The sequence below is a fragment of the Leuciscus leuciscus genome, assembly GCF_965113295.1.
Source record: "Leuciscus leuciscus genome assembly, chromosome: 13".
Classification (NCBI taxonomy): Eukaryota; Metazoa; Chordata; class Actinopteri; order Cypriniformes; family Leuciscidae; genus Leuciscus; species Leuciscus leuciscus.
Window position 1 is genome coordinate 24509733 of NC_138737.1, and position 20252 is coordinate 24529984.

Below are 20252 nucleotides of genomic sequence, written 5' to 3' on the forward strand. Positions count from 1 at the left end.
AGCAAAATTGACAAGCCTGCTACATCATTTTTTCACTTAGATTTCCGGGGTGTCTTTGAATTCAATCCTCTGTAGGTTGATCATTTTCATTTCAATCAAACGATGTGGCATCCTTTCGTTCATAACACATTACCCAGTCCATATTAGTATAGATATCCAGCATGACATTTTTCCCCATTGAGATCTGATGTGTTTTCAAAGTGTTCCTTTAATTTTTTTGAGCAGTGTATATTAAAAAGAATTGATAATATCAGTTGATGCACTCTGTGTGTCTCTTTTCCAGTACACCAATTCGACATCTAGTGGTTGATGATGGTAAGTGCAACCAGATATTCACTCACTACATAGCCAGCATGAGCCAAGTGTGGGTCTCTGCAGTTTGGAGTAATGGAAAGTTAGGGGAAAGTCACTTAATTTATTTTCTGATATAAATATAGATGTAGTTTCAGTTGTGTCAATTGCTGTATGGCAGCTGCTATGCAAGTTTTAGCTCTGATGTAAAATAATGTTACCTAAGTGGGATTCTGCCAAGGGTAACTAACGTTGTTTTATGTCTAACTTATGTTTTAGCCACAGCTGGGAATCATAAGGCATCTGCTGGGCAGCTGCAAGCCTAAATAAGATGCCAATTGTCATGGTTGGTGCTCCTTCCCAACTATACTGAATGGCATACTGCGAAGAATTATAGTGCAGGCTAGCTTATCTTCTTTAGCGAGGACTAAACCTGCTAGTCCTTCTAAAGCGACCAACTAACCAACAAAAACTGCCCCACATCAATGAAACACCTTAAAATAATGAGCCTATAGGGAAGATAAACAGCAGAATAGAGGAAGATGTAAAAGATGACGTATGTATGGAGCTTCCCATGAGGAAATTTCAGGGAAAGAGACTGGGCTTTGCCCATTACTGTGGGAAACCCAGTTCTAGGCTTCCACACTGCCCCTAAGTTTAAAGGTCAAGGGTCATCCAGTAGCTGCCCTTACAAACAAGCCAAGGACGTCAGTGACATGCATGGCAGAGATGTGGTCATTGATGTAAATGTAAGACCACACATATAGGAATAAAAATAAAATAGTACTTTTATTGACAGTAAAGACATTCACATTGTTACAACATATTTCTATTTCAAATAACTGCTGTTCTTTTGAACTTTCTATTCATCAGAGAATTTCGAAAAAGGTTTTTCCCAAACATTTTAAGCAACTGAATTTCTGAAGGATCATGTGACACATGATGCGGAAAATTCAGCTTTTCTATCGCAGGAATAAATTACATATTAAAATAAAATGATATTACACAATTGTAATGATATTACACAATATTAATGTGTGTGTGTTTATATATATATATATATATATATATATACATAACACATTATGAATATACAGTACATGTGTCACGTGAGGTTACAGGAAGGCAGACAAAGATTATATTATATGTTTAAGATTATATTATATTATATTATAAGATTATATTATATATGACAAATATATGATAGATGTGTGGTTCTATATAAATATGATAATTTATAATGATCTTATTTAAAGTGTCATATTCTTTAACGATATGCACAATTTGATTGTGAACATTGTTTTCCCATACATCCAGAACGCTCAGGCCCACACAAGGATGATTTTATTAATTGAAGTGGTCTTAAATCACTGTGTGAGATGTTTTCCCCTGGACCGAGAGGTCACTCTGTTCAGGGAGCATTTATCAGAAGGGAGGGGGTGAGAGGAGAGAGAAAGCTAGAGGTTTGTGTCAAGGTCAGAGCAGAGTGCAGGAGAAAAACATATAAAAACACTGGAAGGAGGAAAGTCTCTCAAATAAAGCACTGTTAAAGAGGAGAGAGGTTTTTGAAGGAGTCTGGGCATTAGACGTGTGGGACATAGTTACACGGGTCGGTTATTGGCTAGTTAAAGTGATTGGATCCATCTGTAAGAATGAACGTGCACTGCTTGACTCTTCTAGTTCTGTCACTCGCAGCAACCAGCGCACAGGCCTTATGGAGGTAAGTGAACACACACCTCCTCAGTGGAGAAGCACTTCCTTCGTGACAATATTTGCAGTTCCTTTTCTGTATCATACAAGTTCTGTAAACCAAAATGTATACTTAATAATGCTTTACTAAAACAAAACAGAAGAAAAAAATAAAGCCACATTACAAAAAAATTGGCCCAAGGGATATCTTTTAAATATATATTTGAAATATATATTTTTAAATTGACAACAAGTAGATAATGTAAATATATTCACATTTATTCAGACACTATATTAGGTACACCTTGCTAGTATCGGGGCTGGTCCTGCTTTTGCCTTCAGAACTGCCTGAATTGAGAGAATCTTGCCTGTAAGAGCCCAGCTAACAAAAATATGTTATAAAAATGTTTTTATCGTGTTATAATTAATTTATGAAAACATTATATCTGAATGTTCTTTAAACTTTCAAACCTTAGTTTAAAAAAAATAAAATAATAATAATTCTTGGTTATAAGCACTTTAAGGGAACATTCCATTTGATAATTTTGCAAAAATGATGGGAATGTTAGTTTTTGAATGTTTTTTTGAATGTTCTGAAACAAGTTGTAACATTTAAAAAATGTTAGACGAACATGCAACTAAAACATTTCAGAATTAATGTGGTATAAACAAGTGTTTGTGCTAACGTTTTGGGAACATTAGCAATTAAAGACCAGATAACCTTTAACAATCATTATCCTGCTGGAAGTAGGCATCAGAAGATGGTACACTGTGGTTATAAAGGGATGGACATGGTCAGCAACAATACTCAGGTTGCCTGTGGCCTTAAACCAAATGATGCTCAATTGGTACTAAGAGGCCCAAAGTGTGCTGAGAAAATATCTCCCACAACATTACTCCATCAGCATCCTTAACTGCTGAAACAAGGCAGATGGATCCATGCTGTCATGTTGTTTACACCAAATTCTGCCCCTACCATCTGAATATTGCAGCAGAAATCAGACCAGGCAACGTTTTTCTAATCTTCTTGTCCAATTTTGGTGAGCCCAAGCTAATTGCAGCCTGGTGTGTTCTTCCGCTGCTATAGCACATCTGCTTCAAGGTTCGACTTGTTAGCGTTCAGAGATGCTCTTCTCGGACCTCGGTTGTAACAAGTGGTTATCCTCACTGGATATTTTCTCTTTTTCGGACCATTCTCTGTAAACCCTAGAGATGGTTGTGCATGAAAATCCCATCAGCTGAAATACTCAGACCAGCCCGTCCTGCACCAACAACCATGCCACATTCAAAGTCACTTAAAACACCTTTCTTCCCCGTTCTGATGCTCAGTTTGATGCAGCAGATTGGCTTGACCATGTCTACATGCCTAAATGTATTGAGCTGCTGCTATTTGACTGTCTGGTTAGAAATGTGCTTTAACAAAGTAGTTAAACATGCCTAACACGCGATTGTGCTGCATTCACTCACAAAAATAAATGTTTTATATATTTAAGGTAGGAAATTTACAAAATATCTTCATGGAACATGATCTTTACTTTACTTTGCATAAAAGAAAAATCGTTAATTTTGACCCATACAATGTATTGTTGGCTTATTGCCACAAATATTCCCATGCTACTTGTGACTGGTTTTGTGATCCAGGGTCAAATATGAATTATATATGAAAAATCTGTCTTTGCCTTATGGGGAGTATCTTTTTTACTTAAATTTTAATTATATAAATGCCCGCTTCATCTTAAAATCAGATAAAATGCACTACTATATGTCCTGTTGTTGCTGTTTTATCAGTTGTAAATACTGTTGTAATACAGTTGTAAACTTCTCTCTTCACTACTTAGGGTAAAACTGAAGAAAATGCCATCCATACGAGAAACCATCAAGGAGATGGGTGTCACAACAGCTCAAGTGTTTTCTGAGATTATGCCGAAATATGATGAACCATCACCCACTAACGGCACAGCTCCAACACCTCTGATCAACTACTTAGATGTAATGCAGAGTTAAAAATGGAAACGATCCACAATTTTGAGCATGTTCATATTTATAATTGCATTTGTCTCTTGTATTTCAGACTCAATACTTTGGTGAGATTAGTATTGGTTCTCCAGCTCAGATGTTCAATGTTGTGTTTGACACGGGTTCTGCCAACCTCTGGGTTCCCTCACATAGCTGTTCTCCGTTATACACAGCCTGCTGTGAGTGATTTGCTAAAAGAAATCATATAAATCGAAAATCTTAAAAGTCTTTGTATTATCTACATGTACCTGTACAATGAAAAGCAAAAAACCTGCATTTTGTCTCTTAGTCACACACAACAGGTACGATGCTTCAAAATCCCTCACGCATATTTACAACGGCACAGGATTCTCCATCCAGTACGCTTCTGGAAACGTCCGGGGATTTCTGAGCGAGGACGTGGTTGTAGTGAGTAACAAAAAGCCATTCATTATGAATTGGGAATGTTAAAAAATGAGTTTAAAGGGAATATCTTGATGAAAATAGCAAAGGTTCGTGAGATAAGATGAAATATTTTTAGCCATCCAGGTTACCAGAAAGTCAGGCACAGCAAAAGATCAACGGTTAACCAAGTCCAGATGCTTGTGCACCAAATTTTAACTGTCATCAAGGCAAAATACTGAGTGACTTTAAAACAAATTGACTGTGATAATTCTATCAGTATGGAAAACCAAAACTGTAATTTGCACACAGTTCTTGATGGAGCTGTTTGACCCTTGACCTCTAACATCTTTAGGTGGGTGGTATCCCAGTGGTGCAGGTTTTTGCAGAGGCCACAGCTCTTCCTGCGATCCCCTTCATCTTTGCCAAGTTTGACGGAGTGTTAGGGATGGGCTATCCAGATGCAGCCATTGATGGAATTACACCTGTGTTTGATCGCATCATGTCTCAACATGTTCTAAAAAAGGATGTTTTCTCTGTGTACTACAGCAGGTGAGCATCATCTCTTTGCATAGCGTGAGCAAAGGGGGACAAATACATTTCATGATTAAATGCCTTGTCTTTTTTATTGCCACAAGGACATGAAAAATGTCTGTTTTCTCTTACATGAAAAATAAGAATAGCATAATTGTAATATATATTAGATAATAAACACATTATTGTTTTAAATGTGGAAAACATCAAATAGACTACACAAAGGTAGAAAGAAATATTGGGAACACTTTATAAAAAGGTTCATTAGTTAACATTAGTTAATGTATTAACTAACATTAACAATGAGTAATACATTTGTTACTGTATTAGTTAATCTTTGTAAATATTAGTTAATAAAAATTCACAGATTTTTCATCAGCTCTTTATTCATTGTTTGTTCATGTTAGTTCACAGTGCATTAACTAATGTTAACAAATCTAACCTTTGATTTTAATAATGTATTAGTAAATGTTGAAATTAACATTAACTAAGATTTACTGTAGAAGTAATGTTCATTCTTAGATCATGTTAACTAAGGTAGTTAACTAATGTTAACTAATGAACCTTGTTGTAAAGTGTTACCAAAATATTTTATTTGATTCACCAGAATGTATTACACAAAAAACATGATAAAAAAAAAAAAAAATTAGTTGGCATGAATGCATTTACACTGCAACAATCGCATAAACAATGCCATGAGATTATGGGTTTTAAATGGGTATTAAAGTGGTGGTTCACTCAAAAATGTTAATTCTGTCATCATTTACTCTCCTTCATGTTACTTCAAATCTGTATGACCTTCTTTCTTCTGTGTAACATAGGAGATCATTTGAGAAATGTCTCTGTATTTTTTTATACAATGGGAAGTCAAAGGTAACCAAAACAGTTTGGTTACCAGCATTCTTCAGAATATTCAAAAGAAAGAAAGTCATACTGTCACTGTACATTGTAGAGTGTAATAATTTAAATGTATCTAAATAATAGGCTATAGTTGCAAGCCCGTCTGTTACTAGTGCATATCTGTGTGTGTATCTATAAGAGACCCAAAACACATCCCTGGTGGAGAGCTGGTGCTGGGGGGCACAGACCCGAATTACCACACTGGATCTTTCCATTATATAAAAACCAAAGAGGAAGGCAAGTGGGAGGTCATCATGAAGGGGTAAGAATATTATCATCATCAATTTTAAAGAACAATGATGATTTCTTGCTATGTAGCTCTTTCTGCCATTCTACATCTGCTTTACATCACAGTCTTCACAAATACTCCTGGTTGTAATAGATATCCTATATCAGATTTCCGGTAGCCATCCGTTTTTAATTTTGAACAGAACCTCAAACCATTTCCAGCGAGGTAATCGATCCTTGCCCTGTGTCCTTTAAAGGAATAGCCGACCCAAAAATTCAATCATTCACCCAACCGTATGTCGTTTTTAATCCTTGGAACTTGTATAACTTGTGCATTATATTTAAAGCCAATAATAACACATAATAATAGATTTAAGCCTACCAAAGGTGAGTAAACTACCTAATTACACAGGTAAATTTGAGGGTAAAATTATTTTTTGGTTAATTCCCACTCTGCAGAGTGTCTGTGGGGGCAGATATGCTGTTTTGCATGGACGGCTGTTCTGCTGTGATTGATACAGGCTCCTCCTACATCACAGGCCCCGCCTCCTCCATTTCCATTCTGATGAAAACAATCGGGGCCGTTGAACTGGCAGAAGGAGGGGTACGTTCTTTCAACCTTTCGGAAATTCCTTAAAAAGCTGTCTTTATTTAAAAGCGTCCATATAATCTGTTAATAATAAGAAAATGGGATTTGAGAGATTAAGCCACTAAAAGAGGGAATTATTTTGTCGAACCAAAAATATGAATCCACTGCTTAGCAATAGAAACTATGAAAGCTGAAGAAGCCAAAATTTAAGCCTTGAAAAAAATATTATGAAATCTCAGCAGTAGTGGCAAACCTTCAAACTTCTCTACAGTTATAAAACATTTTTTAAATGTGTTCTAGTTTTACACAAACAAAGAGAACATTATGCATGATGGACCTTATAAGCAGTGGCAATTGATTATAAAACTCTGGATCTAACAAAAAAAATGTTGTGCAGATATATAAAACATGGCATATATACATCTCATATACAAAAGCTCTTATGAAACAGTACTTTTATAGCCAATGCAGGATGATTTGAGCATTAAAACCTGTTTCTTATTGTTCCATTTCCTTTTCCTGTTGCACAACTCCATGGGAACAGCTGCTTTGGTCTATCATGTTGGCTGTATCTCATATATTTGATCTAAAGAGCAAATGGAATGATTGAAAGTGGCAGGTGTGGCTAATGATATTTAGTGCGTGATTCTTTCCTTTCAAGTGTTAAGTTTAGTGTCATATCAGTTTTGCAAAATGGTGCAGCATGTTGTCTTTGTATGGTTTTAAAGTCTTCTTTAAAAGTTCTCTCTCTCTCTCTCTCACTCTCTCTCTCTCTCTCTCTCTCTCTCTCCCTCTCTCTCTCTCCTCTCTCCCTCTCTCTCTCTCTCTCTCTCTCTCTCTCTCTCTCTCTCTCTCTCTCTCTCTCTCTCTCCCTCTCTCGTTCTCGCTCTGTTTACAGTATACTGTGAGCTGTAATTTGGTCAAGTTGCTGCCCACTGTGGCTTTTCATCTTGGTGGTCAGGAATATTCTCTCACAGATGAGGATTACATTCTTTGGGTGAGGACTTTATACAGAATGTATTTATTTCACATTTGGTGGTGCTAATCTTAAAATAAGTGATCAAAGGCTGTCATTTTCTCATGTACACTGACATGATGAGATGCAGACAGTCACATCAGTAGCTTGACAAAGCTTATTTATTTGACCACTCCTGGAGGGTGCCTTTAAATTCACATGACCTGATGTTACTTTCTCTCAGTAACCTCCTGTTATTGTTCTGTTTTGCTGTGGAATAAATTAGTCATGGCTATATGGGTAAGTGTACCTATTAAGCCCATGTACCCTTTAAGCTCACTTTCAACTCTGAAGTCAAATTATAAAAAGAGAAAATAATATTTTATGTTGCTCATTATTTTAACCAATCCAGTGATTTGTTACTTCCCTGGCATTTTTTATTGCATACCAATCACATTTAGCAATGTTGAGTTAGCCCCAGCCATGTGCATGCTGTCTCAGGGGACCTCACACAAAGTCACCCCAAAACTTTGGTGTTTCAGGACCCTTCAGAAATCAACACATTTATGCAATTTTCAGACATTTCTTCGGTAACTACATTAATATTATGTCAAATAAGAGATAAATGTATTGTTTTTTGTGTATGAACAAATAGTACTTTATAATTTTATATAATTTTCCTTTAAATGGAAAGATGAGTTTTATTAGCTTGCGTTCAAAGCTAATCTCTAGGTCAAACCATTAGCCTTACAGAAAGGCTAGACTTTCAAAGAATTAAGCATGTGATCTGCAAACAATCAATGTTTTGTGATTCATTTTACATAAATTTACAAATAAATACAGTACATCATAAATTGTTTTGTAGAGAAGATTATTTTCATAAATTAGCTTTTTCTTAAAGATGGGCTTAAATGGTACAGTGCCACAAAACGCATACAAACGATAGCCAACACAAGCTAACCTTGAATGAAAAAAAACTTAACATTTCTCAATTCTCGATTCATAATTCGGAAGCCAAGCTGAGTTAAGGCTTGAGATTCCGGGCATGGAGAGGTCCTAGAGGGACCCTACATTCCCCACAGTCCTGAGCCTGTGGGACCGTCCGGCTCAGAGATACCGCCACTTCCTGTCCAGCTTTGACCTGGCAAAACTCGGGATCCAAGCCGAGTTGAGGCTCCGGACTCCGGGCATGGAGGGCTCACCCAGTGGGCCCCCTATGCCGGGAGTATTGAGCCCTAACTCGGATTTCTTACCGAGATATGGTCACTTCCTGTGGAACTTTGATCGGGCATAACTCCAGAGTCAAGCTGACCTAAGGCTGCATACTCCCAGTGTGGGTGGCCCACTAGGAGACCCCCCGAAAGTCTGGAGCCCAAACTCGGCTTCCTTCCCGAGATACACCCGGTTAAACTTCCACCTTGACTCCAGCTACAACAGCATAACAACAGCATAACTTCCACCACCAGGCATAACTCGGGAGCCAAGCCGACGTAAGGCTCCAGGCTCCCGGTGTGGGGGGCCCACTAGGAGGCCCTCCGAAGCTCAGAGTATGGAGACCCAACTCGGCTTGGCTCCCGAGATACACCCGGTCAAACTTCCAACTTGACTCCAGCTACAACAGACCACCGGCCACTAACACCTACCCATCCCACCCAGGGTTCTTCTAATCAAACATTAGTAAAAGGAATTTTTTTAATACTTTCCTGTCACTGAATAAATATATTGATGTTTTACTTCTTTAAAATCAATTCATTTTTATATTTTGTGAATCAATGATGATGTGGGCTTATTTGGAACACATGCGGGCTTAAATGGTGCCAAACTACCAATTGAGCCCATGCCAGACTTCTAACTTTATTCCTAAATTATCTTAATTTTATATTCTAAAATGTACATCAACTAATTCATACATTTTCAAATGAGGGATAAATCTTGCATTTTAACAAATAATTTTTCTTATAAACGATGTCAATATCTATGAAAAAAACCTAGACTTAGATTTTGGTGGGCTTAACTTACCCCTATGCCTTTTTGCGGGAAGTCTCAAGCCAGGTTTTACATTTTTGTACCAGATTTTGGCCACGATTTGGTCACGAAATGTTAAGAATCCTAAAAGATTCCTCTGATCTGAAGTCCTTGAAAAAACTACGTATAGTTTGACATGTTGACATGTTTGACATGTTCGAAGATGTCAGAAGATTTGACGTACAGTGTGGCTTCTCCTACGACAACCGTCAAATCAAACACCAATAGGAGCGCAGAACCTGATGAGAACAATAAACCACCACTTGCTCTACACACATCGTCTTCGGTATATAAAAAATTTTTTAGACAAGCAATGATCAAAATTAACACTATAGATTGTTTTTTGTTTGCTAGCCACCATTTCAATCCCGCATGTGATGCAGCTCATAGTCACCGAACATCCCTTTAAGGCAAGCAATTTCACTCGGCAGCCATCTTTGAAATGCCTCTCAGGCAGCTATTTCAGTCATACAAAATCATCAAATATCAAATTCATCAAACTTCATGGGAGTGGGTGGGGCTAAAGAGCTATTTTGTCATGTGTTGCTTGTTAGGCTCTCTGATTGGTGGAATTTTGTGTACAGCATAATGAGTAGTTTTTCACCAGAAATTCCTGAGTTAAACATGATTATTTCAAAAATAAGTTAATGTAATGCTGGCTGATGGCTTCAGCAGAAGAGAATATCATTGATTAACAACCTCGTAGCTCACAGTAGGGCTGTCTTTAAAGGTTTATAAGTTATCAATTTCCCTATGGAGAACATTAATGGAGCTTTTCCTTTTGGAACCCGACTGTTGTGCTCTATAGCAACCGGAGCTTCTAAAGGCACCTGCAGTGACGCAATGACTTTACTAATCTACGATTGGCTCTTTTATTTGGAAGGCGGGACTTATTCCGTCATTTTGCATGTTGCACTTTCTCCCGTTCATAATACTATGAGTGCGCCGTTTATATAAACTACACCACGGTCACATTAATTCAACACCACCACCACTAAAATTTTTTGATCTTTATTTAAAATCTACAAGTTGGAAAGTTTGAGATAGAATAGTTTGCAAAGAGTATAAACAAGAGGCTATAAAAGCGCACAAGCTAAGGAGTTGAGTAACCATTACATTCCTAAGTAAGAAATTACAGTACTTTATGCCTCACTAGGAATAACAGTCATGGCTACTTTTCTGCAATGGGGCAGTCGCAATGAAATATGTGGATGACAAATGTTGGCGCAGCCTTAAAAATAAAAGTGTAAAATTACTGAGTACACATTTAATGTAATTATAGGCTAGAGATTAAAGGATTAATTCACCAAAAATGTTCAATTCTGTCATCATTTAGGCTACTCACCCTCCAAATTTCTTTCTTTCAGCGCAATATGGGTAACCAAACATTTGATAGACCCCAATGACTTCCATAGTAGGAAAAATATATATATTTGAGTATTCTGTTGAAACACGGTTAAATAACTCATCAGGTCCTTTGTTTGCCCTCATGTACTTAAAGGAGTTGTTCACTTTAAAATGAAAATAACCCCATGATTTACCCTCAAGCCATCCTATCTGTAAATTACTTTCTTCTTTCAGACGAATACAATTGGAGTTATATTAATAAACACCCTGAGGCTTCCGAGCTTGATAATGGCAGTGATTTGCAACCACCAGTATGAAGCTCAAAAAAGTGCATCCATCCATCATAAACAAACTCCAAACGGCTTAATAAATAAAGTTAATAAAGGCCTTCTGAAGCAAAACGATGGGTTTGTGTAAGGAAAAATTATCAAATTTAAAACTTTATAAAGTAAAATAACTAGATTCTGGCCAAATGAACATACGGATTTCGACTAAGTGTAAAGCGCAACTTTTGCAGAGTTCACACTGCACGAGTAGTCAGGTCACTCTTCTTTTCACACTGCACGAGTAAGCACGACTATCTGGGGCAACATTCAGTTGCTGCTGTGTGCACACTGGCGACAGGGGGTTTCACACTGCATGACTTTGCAAGAGAAAGAATTGCCGACAACCTCTGTCTTGTCCACAAACTACGTTTCACAACCAAACGCACGCGAGAAGTGATAAGGAAATGATGCAAGATCACGAGACTAAAAGCACGAGATGAAAGAGAAGACAGAAATCCATACATGTTTAGAACAACTTGAGGGTGAGTAAATGATGACAGAATTTTTGGGTGAACTATCCCTTTAAGTAGTACATCTCTTTACCGCATTACTGTGTAAATGTGGTGTTGACTTGTGCAATGAAATTTATTTAAACTCCCTAACCTCACATGATTGACACCCAAGTAGAGGCCAAGTTATTGTTGTGGTATCTTTCACAATTTTTCTAAGATAATGTTTTACTGGGGCACAGCAGAAAAAGAGTCAAGAGATGCCCTACATTTACTTGAGCTTTGACTGAAGTGTTGTTTTCATTGGAAATACTATTGCTGACTCTGTACTACGCTGTCAATCTGGCATTTCATTTAGCACTGAAGTCTGGGATCTATTCCACTAAGTGCAATGACTTTTTTCATTAAATTCAAAATGCCTCATGTTGTATTTGCATGTGGTTTTCCAGATGGCTTCTATAGTGCAGCATCTGTTTCGAGATTCATCAGTCTATGTTACAGCTATATGAACTCGCATTAGCTTTTCTAATGTCTCTTTTTCTTCTTACAGCAGTCAGAGTTCGGGGAGGACATCTGCACTGTTACGTTCAAAGCGTTGGATGTGCCGCCCCCTACTGGTCCCATCTGGATACTGGGTGCAAACTTCATAGCTCGATACTATACAGAGTTTGATCGGGGAAACAATCGCATTGGCTTTGCTCGAGCGGTCTGACAAACTTGGGTTTTCTACTATCCTAAAATCGTATATTGCTATCACATGTACACAACACATAGGGTACTTGATCTGTCACATGAATAGCAGGTAGCTAAGTGATAGATTCCCTTGGGAAAAAGTAGTAGACTTTAGCATACTTTTAAAATAAGTACTTATTATGGAAATAATATAATTTAAAAGAATAGCCTTAAGTACGAACTGAATGTAATATTTTGGGAACTCACACTTGCAAGTTAATTTACAATTAAATTAAAATGAATTATAGTTTAAATTTTTAATAAATGCAATTGGTTGAACTTAAATGTATTTTGCTGACGCACAAGTATAGGATTTAAATACATATTTATATGTAATTTCATAATTGTCTTTGAAATATGATTAAAGTGTACTGCTGAATATACTGACAAGCATTTATGGTAAACTAAAATTTCTATTGACATTAGTATGTCATGTATTTAATTATATTTGTAATTACATTTTTTATAATGATGAAGTTGCATTTACGACATTTAAAATATATTAACTTTAAATGTAAAATAACAGACTACTTAAAATTTGAATTAAGTATTTTACATATGCTTTAGTATGTTAATCAACACACCTTGTGATTAATAAAACATAATGATTTAAATTGTACTTCAAGATAAAACTTTAACATTGACATTATTACAAAGTGCACTTTTTAAGTGTACTTAGTGTTTTACGAAATATAGTCATGAAAGTGTACTCTAGTACACTTAAGTGGCCTTTTATTTAGTTTTTGGTTTAAGGTTTTTACTTTTAAGGTTTGAAGTACACTACAAGTGCACATTCAATACAATTAAGCACACTTCTTTTTCCACAAGGGTTCACAAGGTCAGAGGCCAGGGTTGATATTGCTAAAACTCATTCTAAAGTCTGACTTCAATAGGAATTTATCTTCCCACAATCCACAAGTGAGTTAAGATAGGAGGCTGTTCTTCGATCAGCAAATGTGTTGTCCTTTGTCAGACGTGTTTTGCAACACCAGAACGGATGGGTTTATAATGTGTTTTTTTTACTCAGACAGAGAAAAAAATAGGCAATGCTGAATTCTCTTAAGCAACACTTTGTGGGTTTCATTGACCATGACATATGGTTTTAGTTTTAGCTGAATGTGTATTAATAGCTTTGAAAAAAGGAGTAACTCAAAAAGACACACCCTTTGGACTTCTGCACCAAATAAAAATTATTAAATAACAATTATAGTTATATAAAATATATTTATAGTTACATAATCTGTGTATGATTGCTACATGTTAACAAAATATCCAAGCAATCCACTTGCATTCAGATTTTCCATTACTAAAATCACCTTGTACAAGACTGTACAATATATTGTTTTTGATTTAATGTAAAATTATCAAAAGATGCAGTATGAACTGGTTTCACATGTTAATATTAGTGTTCTACAATGTGTGATTAATGTGAACACTCAATAAACCAAAAACCACTGGAGTGTTTTTAGTTGGCAACACTTCTTTCACCTCTCAGAACTTCACAATCCAAAACACACATATGAGGCGCATATGAGGCAAACCAAAGGTCAGGATGGATGGAAATAAATGCGTAATATCTCTTAAAATGTTTAGGCCTATCCCTTTTGACCATCCTTATTCTCTGTCCTGTTATGCACTCTGGAAGCTGTTACAAAACCGCATGAACAGACTGATGAACAGCCGTGCAACATCTTCATTACTCTGGGGCGTACATCCAAATAAACACTGACTGAAGACATTCCCTGGTTCTTATTTTTTTAAATGTTTTTGTCTCTCTGTCCCAGTCTGTGCGTGTTTAGAAACTTGCTTTTCTTGCAGCGTTTCTATTGAGAAAGGTTGTGAAATGGAATGCGAGATGTGATCTCCTGCTGTTACAGTCACGCTGAAGACGCCTTCCTCAGCAGGAGCTACAGATTTTATCACTATCTTTTTCTCTTTTTCTCTTTCTCTCTCCCTCCATTCCTGCCACACATTCTTTAGCTGGTTTGAAGTGTTTATCATCACTGCTGTTTAGTTTTGAAAGAGCTATAACAGATGTTCACATCATACTGTATATTTTATTGGATTAAATGTTACATTTAAAAATTGGTTTCAAAATGCTGTGGGAATATTTCTTTCATTGGTTATCAATTTCAGTTTTCTCCTCAATGTCACTTTTCATCCTGCTAATCACTTTACCTAACAAAAGACAGTTATGACATTAAAAGTGACATCGTTTTGGCATCCTGTTAGTCTTTCATAATATCACTTTACCTTACAAAAGCAGTTACTCAATGACATTATTCTCCAGGTAGTGGCATTTTTGGTGGGAAAACAACAGCACAGTTTAATTCATTCTGGGATGTTTTGTGGTATTAGACTATTTTTACTTTAAAAGTGTACTTTAAAATAACTCTCTCTTTCATTGAGCTATACAACCATGTAAATGTTGGGGGTAAGTAGGATATAAACAAAAAGAAAAAAGAAATCAATTCTTTGAATCCTCGAATTGATCTAAAATGACAGTTAGTTTGTTTTCCTGGACTTTCAGTTGGTTTTCATCAGTCACATGTGTTCTTTGTCTTTGTTTCCTGGCAGTCATCAGTTGTCATGGACATTCATCAGATCATCTTACCTGTTGGTTGTCTCCTCATCATAACTGTGTTTTAAGTTCCTCCTTTTCCTCTGTTTCCTCTGTTTGTTATCCGGTCATGTGTTGCTCCTGCCTGTTTGCCTGTCTGCCTGTCTATTTGAATTATTATTATTAAAACATTGTGTTGGAAATATATTCATCTTCATCTGCCTTCCTGTAACCACCTGTGACAGTTATAAAAAGGTTTCTGTCTTAAATAAATGCCTGATTTCTAAAAAAATATCCTGAAAATCTAAAAAGAATCCTAAAATTGTTTTTATTAAAAAATAAAAAAACAATATCTAAAATATTAAGCAGCACAACTGTTTTCCACATTGATCATAATAACAAATGTTTTTGATCAGAAAATCATCATATTATTAATGATTTCTGAAGGATCATGTGACACTGAAGACTAGAGTAATGTTGAAAATGCAGCATTGCCATCACATGAATAAATTACTAAAAAATATAGTAAAATAGAAAACAGCTATTTTAAATTGTAACAAAATTTCACAATACTAATGTTTTACTGTATTTTGATCAAATAAATGCAGCCTTTGTGAGTGTAACGTTATTTTTGTAAAAAATGTTTTAGCTTTTACTCAAACTTTTTACTCGTAGCTTTTACTCAAAGTTTAGTTTAGTTTAGTTTAGTTTAGTTTAGTTTAGTTTATTTGTATAGCATATTTAAAAACAACGTGAGTTGGCCAAAGTGCTTTCCATTAACCCTCAAGCCGTATTCACATTGCAGCCCTTAATCACAGGTTTGTGGACAAATTTGGGCACAGAGGTCTCAGGTGTGATCCAAAATTTTATTTAAAAACAATGTTCCAACAGCATAAATAGCAAAAAATACGAAACAACATTAAACACCACACCAAACCAAAATACAATTAAAATGCAAGACAACAGTAAAACAAGATAAACTCAACTGCTAGCTCAACCATAAGCCTGGGCAAGTAAATGCGCCCTTGCTTTAAAAACACCCAATGTACAACATCTAATATCAGAAGGCAGGTTATTCCAGAGACGGGGTGCAACAACTGTGAACAGAACAGTGTGTTCCCTTTAAGTCAGTCACTACGAGTTAGTAATGGGGGACGAAATGGTTGTTCCGGTTGTTCCGCTTCGCTGCCCCATCGTGGGTACGCCTGTAGTTCCAATGACCCCTCTGGTTCAGGACTCCACATATGCCCTCTTGGGACCTTGCATCCCTTCAAGCCATTGCACACAGTCGAGCTAAAGTATCTCTCTATGAAGACGCCGCTCCTGGTTGCTTTGGCCTTCATCAAGAGGGTAGGAGACCTGCAGGCATTTTCGGTTGACGAAGCGTGCCTGGAATTCGGGCCGGCTAACTCTCACGTGATCTTGAGACCCCGGCCTGGATATGTGGCCAAGGTTCCCACCACTCCCTTCAGGGATCATGTGGTGAACCTGCAAGCGCCGCTCTCGGAGGAGGCAGACCCAGCCTTGGCACTGCTCTGTCCAGTACGCGCCTTTCGTCCTTACGTAGACAGAGCGCTGTGTTTCAGGACCTCAGACCAGCTCTTTGTCTGTTACGATGGGAAGCTGAAGGGAAAGGCTCTCTCCAAGCAGAGGTTGTCTCACTGGATAGTGGACGCCATTGTCTTGGCTTACCAGGCGCAGGGCCTGCCATGCCCCCTAGGGGTGAAGGCACACTCCACCAGGAGTGTGGCTTCCTCCTGGGCTCTAGCTCATGGCGCCTTGCTAACAGACATCTGTGGAGCTGCAGGCTGGGTGACACCTAACACTTTCACGAGATTCTACAATCTCTGGTTCCAGTAGCCAGTAAGGAGGACCTGCTCTGTGTCATCGCTTGCTGTGGCATTCCACTCCACGGACTGGATACGTGTGTTATTTTACTCAGATGAGTTCTCCATAGACCCTGAGTTCCTCCTGCACTGTTGATACCATCACCAGAGTGCATGCCCGGTTGGTCAGCCCTCGTGATTGGTTAGGTGCCTCCATGTGCATGGTTCCCTGGTTGGGCAACCCCCACATGTGTATTTCCACGGTAAGTCTCCTCCGAGCACGTGTCTTTCTCTCGGCAAGACCCCTCTTGGTTGAAGACACCTCGAGTTTGAAACATTCCACCCTGCGGGCTGGATAACTCCATATGCATCCCATACACGGGTCATATGTGTATTTTAAGTTCTCCCTGCGGTTAGGCGCTGTTACATATTCCATCTGGGATATTCCATCAAGGTACACTGGATATGCTACCCAGTGTACCTTGGTATTTTTGCGTTAGCCTGGCCCTTCATTCGTGCTAGCCTCACGACAAGGAGCTGGGGCTTGCGCAGGACACTGGAAGACAGCCACAGTGGCGAGATTAGATTGGGACCCCCATTTCGTCAGTCTCTGACGTAACTCATAGTGACTGACTGAAAGGGAACGTCTTGGTTACGTATGTAACCCTCGTTCCCTGAAGAAGGGAACGGAGACGTTATGTCAGTGACTGACGAAATGGGGGTTTTGCTAGAGAGCTCTATCATCTTCGAGCATTAGAAAACGAGCCAATGGTATGTAAATACCATCGGTCTGCGGAATTTGCATCGCGAACTCCGCATGAGTATAAAAGGAGCCGAGAGTGCAATCTCGCATTATGTTACCTGCTGAGGAGCCGAGACTGTGCACCCCGGCCGTTTCAGCGGTACAGCGGAAGTGGCATGCGGACGTAACTTCAGGGAACCGAGAGTTACATACGTAACCGAAACGTTCCCTTTCAGTCAGTCACCTATTTACAGGTCAAACATTTGATTGACATAGCCTTTGTCTGTTTGTTTCACAGCTCATTTTGAAATATTTTAATAACTACAGATATGGCAGTAAAATACAGCAAAGTAAGACACATGACATCTGATAAAAAAGGACAAAAGGTGCTTGTACTTTACTTAACATAATTTCCCCCAGACAGTACGATTGAAACTTAACTAGATGAAAACCTTGCTGTGAGGTGAGATACAGGATCAAACCAAAACATAAATTATTTGCTTTGACAAGCATTTTTCAAGAAACACAAAAGCAGACATTAAAGAACAATTAAGAAAAGAGTCATCTGAAGACAACTCTGATAAAATTTGACCTAGTGTCACCGAACAGGCAGACACTAAGCATTCATCCACAGCATCCTTCCATTGTTCCAGTATTTGTTCTTCCAAAAAAATATAACCAAAGGTCTCATCTGAGCTATCATAACCTGCATTTATTGACTACACAGCTAAATTTAAAAGAAGCTCACTGATATCTTCCAAATTAGATGGTAGATAGGCTGTTTTGTCCATGCATGTGACATCCCCAAAGGCATATTCCATTTTCAAAGGCACATTCCGGGAAAATATCAAGGATAAGTTTATCCAAATCATTTTGAAATGTAATAATACATAACATTTACATTCCCTTCCCCTTGAGGCAGCTCCATTCATGAAAGGGTTAGATAGTAGATCTAACCTCACAGTCAGTCTACTGGCTTTCGTTCAAGGTCAGATATCTCATCATCAGTTTATTGTTGGTCATATCCTCAGTTTAAGTATTTTTGAATAAAGACAGTAACTCTTCAATAGTTGTGAAGTAGTAAGCTGTACACACTACCTGTTATATACTTCTGTATTTCTTCATTTAAAACATTCTTGAAAATGAGCCAAAAGTTCAGTCAAAAATGTGCCTTTTGTTAGCAAACTGATAACTTCAGTGCCCAAGATCAGTTGTCCTAAGATCAACCACACATGCAAGACATATGATCAGCTCATCTCATGCTCAGAAGTGCTTAACACAGCATTATGTGTCCTTCTCATTTGCAAAACTGGAATTAAATATTGCTATAAACATTTTTTTTAACTATTATATATAATATATAATACTATATAATTTAAAATATATGTATTTATTTAATATATATTTTACTGTATATTTAATATATAATACTTTTCATTTGAAATAAATTCACCATTATTTTGAACTACTAACTATTCAAAAGTTTGGAATCAGCCATTTAAAAAAAAAAAAAAACTTTTATTCAGCAAGGATGCATTAAATTGATTAAAAGTGACCGTCAAGACATGTGACACTGAAGACTGGAGTAATGGCCGCTGAAAACTCAGCTTTGCTACCACAAGCATAAATTACATTTTAAAATATATTAATATAGAAAAACAAATTACACAGTTACACTATTACAGTTATATTATTTTATTCTGATAATATTTCATATTTTTTTCTGTTTTTAATGTATTATAAATGCAGCCTTGGTGAGTAAGACTTCTTTCAAAAACATTAGAGTTTAGTTTTGTTTAATAAAGACTTTATTGTGATGAGCAAGACCAGGGCCGCGGAAGGATAAAAGGATGAGTGATAACAGTGAAGGAAAAGAGAGGACCAGGCCTACTTTATGTTGCTTATGTTTTGTTTTCATTTATGAGGCAATTATCCGTGAGGGGATTAAATGATCATGTTAAACAACTAGTCCCCCTGTCTCCTTATGGTCCTCAAGGAAAGTTAAAAGAATTTGTGTATCTGGTTCTCGCAAAGAGTGGCTCTTTGTCCACAGTGGGTGAGGTGGGGGAGAAATTTACCAGCCACTCGACCATCCTACACACCCCGTACCCAAGACCCATCCATCCTCATACTGCGCACTCCACGGAATATGAGACAGAGCTCACCGCAGACCCAGATCCTGAGCCCAAGCATATGCCAGGCGCAATATTTGTCCCAAAGCCATTTGCTGAGTGAACTGGTATGAAAATGGCTCCAACTTCCGGAGTGTCAATGGAGATCAATGGCATGGAGTGGAGCCCCGCCCTTACGCCCACCACTGAGGAAGGGTTGCTCGATCTGGTCCCTATAGGAATAGATGATGACATTGACTATGCGAGTTCTAAATGCCTCCAGTCTCCACTGGTCCCATACAGACCCTTGTCTCCTTTGTCACCACTGGTTCCGCCTAGCTCCCAAGCTCCGTTGTTGCTGTTGGATTCGCCCAGCTCTCAAGCTCCTTCATCACTGCTGGCTCTGCCCAGCTCCCAAGTTCTTTCATTGCCACTGGTCCCGCCCTGCCTCCTACTTCCTCCTCTTCTGCAGATTCCATCCAGGTTCTCAGCCCGCCTCCACTGGCTCCTTTCAGCTCCTCTGCACCTCCTTTGGTGGCTCCACCCAGCTG

General features: G+C 37.9%; 1 protein-coding gene across 1 annotated transcript; it reads left to right on the top strand.

Moving 5' to 3' along the window:
* Positions 1–1842: 1842 nt before the first annotated feature.
* Positions 1843–14200, top strand: ren (renin). The gene is made up of 9 exons (XM_082189108.1): positions 1843–2011; positions 3819–3969; positions 4052–4175; positions 4286–4404; positions 4733–4929; positions 5951–6073; positions 6499–6643; positions 7527–7625; positions 12281–14200. The coding sequence occupies exons 1-9, from the start codon at positions 1944–1946 to the stop codon at positions 12440–12442; spliced, it is 1188 nt and encodes a 395-aa protein (XP_082045234.1). The 5' UTR covers positions 1843–1943; the 3' UTR covers positions 12443–14200.
* Positions 14201–20252: the final 6052 nt, after the last annotated feature.